This window comes from Mobula birostris, chromosome 9 (genome assembly GCF_030028105.1).
Source record: "Mobula birostris isolate sMobBir1 chromosome 9, sMobBir1.hap1, whole genome shotgun sequence".
Lineage (NCBI taxonomy): Eukaryota > Metazoa > Chordata > Chondrichthyes > Myliobatiformes > Myliobatidae > Mobula > Mobula birostris.
The window spans coordinates 116,530,896-116,540,904 of NC_092378.1; the positions used below are offsets into that span (position 1 = coordinate 116,530,896).

General features: G+C 40.5%; 1 protein-coding gene across 8 annotated transcripts in view; it reads left to right on the forward strand.

Annotated features, from left to right (window-relative positions):
• Window positions 1-8,489, forward strand: part of tnrc18 (trinucleotide repeat containing 18) — a 165,398-nt gene extending 156,909 nt beyond the window's left edge. For all 8 annotated transcript variants that reach the window (XM_072268661.1, XM_072268664.1, XM_072268658.1 and 5 more), the window contains 2 exons: window positions 2,420-2,656; window positions 4,734-8,489. In XM_072268661.1, coding sequence (XP_072124762.1) covers window positions 2,420-2,656; window positions 4,734-4,940 — 444 coding nt within the window. In that variant the 3' untranslated portion in view covers window positions 4,941-8,489. The remainder of the gene's footprint in view (window positions 1-2,419; window positions 2,657-4,733) is intronic.
• The last annotated feature ends 1,520 nt before the right edge of the window (window positions 8,490-10,009 follow it).

The following is a 10,009-nucleotide window of genomic DNA, read 5'->3' on the forward strand; positions in this document are numbered from 1 at the left end:
TTTGTAAACTGTGTAGATGAAAGCATTAGTGTACCCTACACATACCTGAAGTGCGTAAGCAAAACCATTGTAGAAATATTGTGATGTGGTTATATATGAGAACATTTTATTTGGACATAAAAAGGATAAAACAAATTTCTGTCCAGATGAAGAGGAGTTCAAGAAAAGTGAAGATTCAATCTATATACTTTAAGAATATGCTATGGGTAGGAACAAAAAGTGATCTCAGTGTTTAATGATATACTCACCATTATTATCCAGACAGCAAACGGTTTACTGAGATTAAGTCTGGACACCATATTTTACAAAGTATATATTGGCCAATTGTGAGTGTACCTCACTGTTTTTCTTCAATAACTATGAAATTACCTAGACTTCTTAGGATTCACAAATACATTCTTAATTTGCATAGAATTTGGTAAGTTTAAGGTGATTTGATTGAGGCTTACAAAATATTTACTAAGGGGATTATAAGAGTGAACAGAGAGGAAATTATTACTGCTTGTTCAGGTACTTGGAACTGAGAGACTTCATCCTTGAATTTTTGGTGAAGTTGGGAAACACTTCCGCGTGCAGATGGTGCTAGAACTTAGGAACTCTCCTGCAAGCACTTAATCCCGGATAAATTGTCATTGTAAATCTAAGACTGATAGATTCTTATTGACCAAAAAAAATTAGTAGATATGCAGAACAAAATGTGGAATTTACTCACACATAGGGGTTAATCAACCTCCTTTTCCGATGTTTGATCTGGCCTGAACTGGCTGTCCTCACCAGGCCTGTTTGGGTTATTCAGTATAAGTAATTGCTGAAGCTCCTTCTCTGGACAGCTCTTCACTGACCTCTTTTGCGTCTAAAACTCTTGTTAAAATTGAATCGTCACAACAAGCAAACATACTTTCATCGTGACCACAATTTTTTCATTTATTTCTCTTCCTACCAATACTACCTTTAGTGGTTAACACATGCTTCCTGTCAGCCTCAGTCGCACCCTACACTCGGTTCTGAGTTGTGCGTTGAAAACAAATGCAATGGCACTCCATTGTAGTGCTGAGGGAATGCTGCACTGTCAGTCTTTGGGACCCAGCCCGGCCTTACAGATGTCCAGTACGTTGTGTGAACCCTTGAAAGCTCCATAAAGATATTTTGACCATCTTCTTCCACTAATTCTGAATATATCTCGGTTTGTAGAAATGGGGTAGACTGATTATTATTATTCTTTTCATGGGATATGGGCAACACCGTCTGTGTCAGCATTTCCCTAGATGCCTTTCAAAGGTACTGATAAGTCATCTTATTGAAAGTGGTTTGATAAAGCTTGTTAGAGGCTTGAGGAGCATCTCAGACTGTAGTTAATAGCCAGCCGTGTTGCTATGGAGACCAGACTGTTATATTAGGTGGGTTTTTATGATAATCCAGTGGCTTCGTGGCCACAGTTATTGATCCTAGAACATGCAGAGGTTGTTGTCCATTTTCATGAGAAAATTGCTTTTAAATCAATTCAGTTCAGACTAGATCACCTTAGCCACCATTTGTGGGTGATAATTTACCCAACACAACTGGCTTGGGCACTTGTAGGACAAGGGGTACAGTCTATTTGACTGATCCCTCACAGCAGTTACCAGAGCAACTGAGCCACCCTGGTACCAGGATCAAGTGTCTTCAAAAATTACATTTCCAGTGCCTGCATGTAGTGACTGCCTGGGGCTGTCATGTAGTGTATGTGCACTGGGTGTGGAGACTTCATCATTGTGTGCCTTACACTACACAACCTAGCCTATCTGCTCGTGCTGGAGGAAGAGCAGAGCATGGGGGGGACACAAGGCATTGAGAGAGGAGCAGCAGGAAGTGAGAGAATGAGGAAGATTACCTGCGAGCTATCTCAGCCAATGCCTTATCTCACAGCAGTGTGAAGGAAGTGTCCATTGACTGCACGGGTAATAAGGGCCGCCTGATAGGTCGACACTTTTCATAAACCATGGTCTCAAATTCAGAAAAAGTGTCCTGCTCCATTCATTAATTCTAATAAAACAACTGAGAGAGCCCATGTGATACATACTTATCCCTAGTATTCACTTTTACCTACCTTGATCATAACTCAGTGAATGAATCCTTGATCCTTGTAGTAAAATACCTTTGCATAACTGTTTTCAATAGCTTACAGCTCAATTTTTTAAAAAATTAAAAGGAAGGATATTGAACGGCCTTGCAACGTTTGCATTTGTATTTGCAATTCTTAACTGAAAGGTTTGAAAAATATCAATCCTGTAGTACCCCACTACCTTAATGTACAGATAAAGTGAGCTTATTTAAGCTAGCCTTCGGTTTTATATTAGTAAACCATCAGCTTGCGATTGAATCAGATGTGACACTGCCAGACATTTGCAGGGAATGACTAACATATCTCATCTTTGTGCAGAGGAGAGGAATGAAGGGAAAAGCCAAGAAACTCTTCTACAAGGCTATTGTCAGGGGCAAAGAAATAATTCGTCTTGGAGACTGCGCTGTCTTTCTCTCTGCTGGACGCCCCAACTTGCCTTATATCGGTAGAATTCAGAGTATGTGGGAGTCCTGGGGTAACAACATGGTGGTACGAGTGAAATGGTTCTACCACCCGGAAGAGACCAACCTGGGCAAGAAACTTAACGATGGGAAGGTGAGCTTGGAATACAATTCTTGACTTGTTTCAGAAATGGGTCTTCACCCATTCACACCCTTCAGTGAAGACCAGGTATTTTCTGTCAGCATTGTTTTCTGGCTGACTCATTGACTCTAGAGTTTGAATTCGAGGGGTGTAACTTACAGGAGCCTCTTTCCATATAATGTATCCAAAGTTATGATTAAGAACTTGTAGATTTATACCTGTTTCTTCAGTGATCACACTGCTAACTGCAACACCTTAACAGAAAACCATGCAAAAAATGTATTAAATAATTTAACATCTCAGTATAATTGGATACTTACCTATTGACATTTCTTTTTCTCCCCCTTTCCTTCCTCCCACACTGCCTTTCCTTTGTTATTCTCCCGAAAGCCTATACTTGCCTTCAGCATGGCTCCACATAAACTATTAATTTCCCGTTTACATCTGCATCATATCTGATTGGATATTTTTAGCCATCAATGAGCCGAATGTGGGTCTTTCCTCTCCCTTTACATTCACATACGTAGTTCGAGTACGTTTCAGGAATGGCTGGCAAATTTCCACCTCCCCAAGTCAAGAATGCCAGTGGCAACATGGCATCCTTACTGCTCCAGATAAACATGAGGCTGGTCTCATCTTGAACCGACACTAATCCCATTTCATCTCCCCACATTCCCATCACCCCCCCCCCCCCCCCGATTCTCCACTCGGCTTTACACTAGTGAGTACGGCTGAAGGGTCTACCAATATACACCCTTTGGGATGTGCAAGGAAACTCAATGTGGTCACAAAGAGAACGTGTAGACACAGACAGCAACAGAGGTCAGAACTGAAACTGGGTATCTGGTGCTGTGAGACATCAGCTCTACTAGTTGTGACACTGTGCAGCCTCCAGTTGTCCTCACTAAAGGCTGTTGTGCCAGTGAGCTTTGAGCCCCCATCATCCCAGGAGTTAAAGACATCACCATAGGATACATATCTTTTGCTGTAGTTCTGATTCAATGTCATCACTAATTTCTGATCCTTACACCAGAAAAGCTTGCAAAATAAACATTTTGTCCATTTTAAAAGTAAAAACTATGATTACAGTTCAAGGGAAAATATACAACTTGGTAGATTGAGCACGCGAGTAGCAGGTGAAATTTAACATGGAAATTACAGAGAGCTACATCTCAATTGAAAGAATAAGGAGAGACAGCATTAACTACGGGCACAATTCTCAAAGGACTACAGGAACAGAACAATCGGTTGGCATGTGTGTGTAAAACATTTTAAAATGGCAAGGCAGTCTTAAGAAAGCGGTTCAAAGCACCTGCAGGATTTGGGCTTAATATGCAAAGTGTAGAGAGCAAAAATAAGGAAGCCCTTGGAACCTGGTCATGGTTCAGTCATAAATGGAATATTTGTCCAATTCTGGATAAAGCACTTTAGAAATGATATTAGAAACCTCTTGCTTTGGCAGAAGGATCAAAAGCCACAGAATGAGAGGGATTAGTGTAAAAAAAACCAAGGTGAACGTGATGAAAATGTTTCCATTGCCAGGGAAGATAGTGAAGTCAATTTCAATCTGCTGCAAAAGGAACTGCAGGAAACTTTGAATGATTGGGAGTTGGGGAGGGAACAGGATTCATCTTGCTGGGAGAGCTAGACTGGACAAGTGAACTGCATGACCCCCTTCCATGCTGTATGTTTCTAAGATTTGCCTTCTACGTTTTTTTTGAGTAGGCTAGGTTTTACAAGCCCTTGGCAGGTTTACGCAAATCCATAGCCAGGACAGGATTTCAGATGGACTCATTGTGTTCAGTGTATGGAATGTCACAGTCATTGTGTTCTCCTAATATAAAAGTGTTGATTATTTTTTTAACAAGAAGGGTAAGATCCATAATCCACAGCCCTGAGATAGATCTGAGCTAGTGCAACGGATCTTAACCAGCTAAGAAAAAAAATAAAGAACATTATGGGTTGGAGAAAGGGAAAGTGGAACTTTAGCATTTGTGCATTCAGAACTGTTATGGGTACAGTGTTCTAAACCGCCTCCTTCTGTGCTTTCGGATTCTGTAACCTTGTTCCTCCTTTTTGTCCCCTTTAGCGCGCCTTGTACCAGTCTTCACATATTGATGAAAATGATGTGCAGACGATCTCCCACAAGTGCCAGGTGGTCAACCTTGACCAGTATGAGCAGATGGTCAAGACCAAGAAATACCAAGACAGTGAAGACTTGTACCACTTGGCAGGAACCTATGAACCAACAACAGGCATGATTTTCAACACGGATGGCGTGCCCATCATTTGCTAGACTAGTAACAATGGTGAAACGCCAACCGGGGTCTAAGGCCTTTCAAAGACAAGAGTCTAAGTGTAGAGAGAACAAAGCATTGAACTAAACCAGGAAATATATGGCTAAAATGGCCTTCTCACTTTTCTTGGGTAGCTTTTGTTTCTCAAGAGCAGGACTTCTGCAGTGCCTTCCAGTTCAGAGGAAGTTAGCTGACCTGCAATCACAGCCAGCCAGACTCCCCAAAGGCACGGGCAAAGCATGCTTTATGCACTTAATATGTATGAAGAGGATGGCATTATTTCTGTGTGTGGTCTGCATTATCTTTGGTCAGTGCTGTCTGCGTGGCATGTTAATGGCTACTCCATATTGAGCAGCACCATGCCTATGTAAGAAAGGCCAATAAACTCTGTTTCAAATCAGGCCAGAGATGGACGTTGAGCATGTCGATAAAAGTGAAACAAAAGTTTTAGAAGAGATACTATATTAGTGTATTTTTCTACAGCACAGATTGCTTCCTCTCAAACCTAACTGTGTTCAGTTGGGACAAGGGAAGTACTTTAATGTACAGTTTCAAATTGGTCTACGAATGTCGTGTATCAAATATCCAATTGAAGTCTTTTCTAAGGACTGTGAAATATGACCTATTAAAGAGATAGGAGGGGGTTAAGCTCTATTTATAGCTTGTGAGATCAATGAACTCTTCTAGATGGACTAATGTAAATTCACAGTGAACTCGAGCAGTATTTTGCCTAGATGGCGACTAAATAAGAAAACTATAGTGTTGATGGAAAGCACTTATTCACTGCCGAATGCCTTCTATGGAGAGCTGATTGCTGACAATCGAGAATGAGGAGGGAGATTTTCACATTGTTTTTATGTACATAGATACTTATATGTGTTGTACAGTCAATTACAACAAACCTTTGAATGCCACTTGCAGTTCACTCCATATTGGTATCAACTGCAGAGATTCATGTAAGGCCTCTTACGCAGAGAAAATGTGAACCACTTGCACTTGAATCCACGTCAGTGGAACGACAGTATACACTCTTTGTTGCAATGGAGCCTAAGGCATGTGTTTCCCACAATGCATCATGCTACTGAGCATGCTTAATAGACACAGCTGATATTAAAGCCCAGCACCAATTGAAAATTCATCAGATCTCTCGTGGAGATTTATCTTTGGCTCATAGCTAATTACCTTTTAAAACCGATACATCTGAAACTAAATATTATGGGAGCTTGTATCAAATAAAATCAGCAAATATCAAATGCACCAAAAGTATGCCTGTTGAACAAATTACTCCATATCGGGAGTTACGTTTAAAAGTCACTCGAGTTTGACTATAAATTAATTGTGTTTTATTTTTCTGGGCTTCTAAGTGCATTAAAAATAAGTTTTAAAGAAATTTACAGTGAAGATTGTTTTAACAAATAAAACATTTTAAAGAGCAATTTTAGCCCTTTGTTTAAAACAAATCAAGTGATTTCACCATTTTTATTTTACCAATAATTTCTCTAAATTAATTCTTCAAAAATACATTGTTTTTTGAACTGAACATTCAATTGTGATGCTACCTTGAAGCAAAAATTTAGTGTGATGCTCTTTTAATGTAAAAAAATGTTCAAAGTGACAATGGCAGGAGGCAGCAAACAGGCAAAGTGTACTCGAGCCTCTGCACTTTCCACCTGTCAAAGAAGAGCAGAATGTGTCAAAGGTCCTGGAACATGAAGGGTTTTCAATCATATTGTTTAAGGCAGACAGTTTTTACTGAATGTAGTGCACACTTGTCACTATAGCGACCGGTTTGTGTAGTGAGATTGCCATCATGCTTAACTGCATTTTAATTAACCTCCAGATTCCCCAGAAGCTGCAATTACAATGTTAATTAACACTGTTGGGTTGGTATTCCGCTGCAGCTCCTTTGTGGCATATCCCTTTTTTTGTTTGAGCTCGTCAATGTTTTGCACCTCAAGTGGGATTGTAGAAATGAAATGCACATAGAATGTATAAAATTAGCAAAGACTTCAGAAAAGTATATTTTTAAATTGGGGGAAATAATTAATAAAAATATTGATCAGGCAGAGTCACAAAGAAACAAAAGAGGAAATGTGATTGAAATTTGACTTTGGTAGCATCATAAAGTCAAAAACACTGTCTGTGGAGCCAGTGTATAACAGACAGCAGATACAAAGCCACCCATGTTGAATTACTGGCCCAATACCTAATTAAAGACTTTATTGGTCACTGGAGGGATCGATGAGGATTGTTTCAAAGCATATGCTGGTAGCTACTTTATTAGTCAGTGAATAGTCTGTTTAAGTTTGAGCTCCCCGGTTCACCTTATAAAAAATAATGACATTTTTTTATAAAAAGAATTAGAAATACTAAGGGAAACTAAAAGTTCAGTGTTTTGTGTTGTCAATGTGCATACAATGACATCATGATTTCAAAGACCATTTTGCGAAGGTCTTACAGCAAATATTGAATGTCTATATTTTTAAAATTTCATCTGGTCTTCTTTATGAGCTTTAAATCACCACACAGTTTGTTATTTTATTGACATCACTGGGCAGATTGCCTGAGATAAGTGACCATAAATGGATTACCCTAAAGCGGGTGAAGAGCACCGTAGAACTGGAGATGGAACTGCCCACCGATGTGGTCAGAAGTGCTCAGGGGTACAGAGGGTGGGGTCTTCCTACTGCATCTGCCGATGGCACATTCAACTGGAGAAATACCTGGTTGGTGGTAAGGGGACAAAATACCTTCAGCTGAATTCAGATCTGATGACGCTTGCACGCATTTTTGTGACGATTGAGTTATTCTAAGGCAACTTCGGTCTCAGTAATGTCTAGGGTAGCGTACTTCAAGAAAATAGTTTAAAAACGATGACACTTTAACTCCCTCCTGTTAATCAGTAAGTAATCTGTAATGAATTCCTGCTATAATATGGAGGATTGTATTCATGTTTGTAAAAAGCCACTAATTTTTTAAAAAGAGGATTGTAACAATGAAATCACTACCTGTTCCTAATTTTGCTTATCCTCGTCCACACATACCCCTTATTAAAGTAAACAAGCTCCTCGGTTCTAAACGTGCAATACTGTTGACTGACCGGATTCTCTAAAGTAGCTGCTAGTGGATGATAAAAGATTTTTTGTAATTTTGATTACCATGAAAATAGACAGACATAAGCAGGCAGGAGGCTGGTCCATCCATGAGTCCTTGCTTTGTGGAATTCCTTCAACAGTCAGTGTGTTCCTGTTATGTGTAAAACAGTTTAAGAACAGTTAAGGGGTTTAAAAAATTATTTTGGAAATTAAAAAAAGCATCAAACCATTTTGTAAATGAGCTGTGGGGGGTGGGGGTGGGCAGTGGGCAGCGGTGGGCACATCATGTTTGATTCTGTTTGTATAAACATTTAATCTTGCGTTTGAAAGGGGGAAACACTGATAGTGTATAAAACTCATGTGGAACTTTTTATTGAAACGTCAGAGTTTTACAAAGTGTTCCTTTTGAAGCATTTTAGTAACTCAGATTTTTATACTTTATTCATCAATAAACAGAATATAAAAATAAACATGTTTGGTACGTGTACGTGTCTATGTGAGCATGTCTATTTGACCTTTGAAATGTATTTTATTCGTGAAGAAAGGCATGAGAGGAAATCACCCGACATATCCCAGGCAATTTATTTCCACTACACATCTTGAATAGAAGGGCTTGAGGTGAGTTTTCTCTAAGCATTCTTTGACCCCATCTAGCTTAAGGCAGGTTTGTGTGTGCTTGAAAATGGAGTCTGGAGAATTTCAGGTGAATGCATTAGCCAGAGGACTTTAACCTGATGTATTTTGGATATGGGTGTTCATGTGCATTTATATTGCATGGTTAATCAGTCAATGGTCTTTTAACCCCACAGTGGCAAGCTTATTATTGTTAGCAGGGCAGGCAGTTAACAAAGTAGAATAGATGGGACAGGAGGATGACTTGAGAATCTCAATCACAGTGTATCCAGGCTGTGCCTTAGCTGTCTTGCTTTATTTTCTTTGAAACCACTTGCTAAAATCTATCCATGTCCTTCCCTTAACTTCCAAAAGTGAAAATGTCCTTGAAGATACACATGTAAATCTGATTTGTTCTCTATGGCTAGAAAGAACCATGTCCTTTTCTGCTTTCTCTGGCCTTTGATACAATCTGTCTGTTCCAGGTTTTGATGGGGAGAACCGCCACATGACCACCAACTGACCCAGCCTGCCCCTCCCCCAACTCCATCACTCCTGCTATTGGTGGGTGATGTTTCCACATTAATTGAAAAGCAAAGCAACAGGTTATTAAATTCCCTATTATTAGTGACATGGGAAATTTTCAAATGAATATACTAGCAACACACATCAAAGTTGCTGGTGAACGCAGCAGGCCAGGCAGCATCTCTAGGAAGAGGTGCAGTCGACGTTTCAGGCCGAGACCCTTTGTCAGGACTAACTGAAGGAAGAGTGAGTAAGGGATTTGAAAGTGGGAGGGGGAGGGGGAGATCCAAAATGATAGGAGAAGACAGGAGGGGGAGGGATGGAGCCAAGAGCTGGACAGGTGATTGGCAAAAGGGATACGAGAGGATCATGGGACAGGAGGTCCAGGAAGAAAGACAAGGCGTGGGGGACCCAGAGGATGGGCAAGAGGTATGTTCAGAGGGACAGAGGGAGAAAAAGGAGAGTAAGAGAAAGAATGTGTGCATAAAAATAAGTAACGGATGGGGTATGAGGGGGAGGTGGGCCTTAGCAGAAGTTAGAGAAGTCGATGTTCATGCCATCAGGTTGGAGGCTACCCAGACGGAATATAAGGTGTTGTTCCTCCAACCTGAGTGTGGCTTCATCTATACAGTAGAGGAGAGGTCTTCCCGGACCTCCTGTCCCATGATCCTCTCGTATCCCCTTTTGCCTATCATCTGTCCAGCTCTTGGCTCCATCCCTCCCCCTCCTGTCTTCTCCTATCATTTTGGATCTCCCCCTCCCCCTCCAACTTTCAAATCCCTTACTCTTCCTTCAGTTAGTCCTGACGAAGGGTCTCAGCCTGAAACGTCGACTAC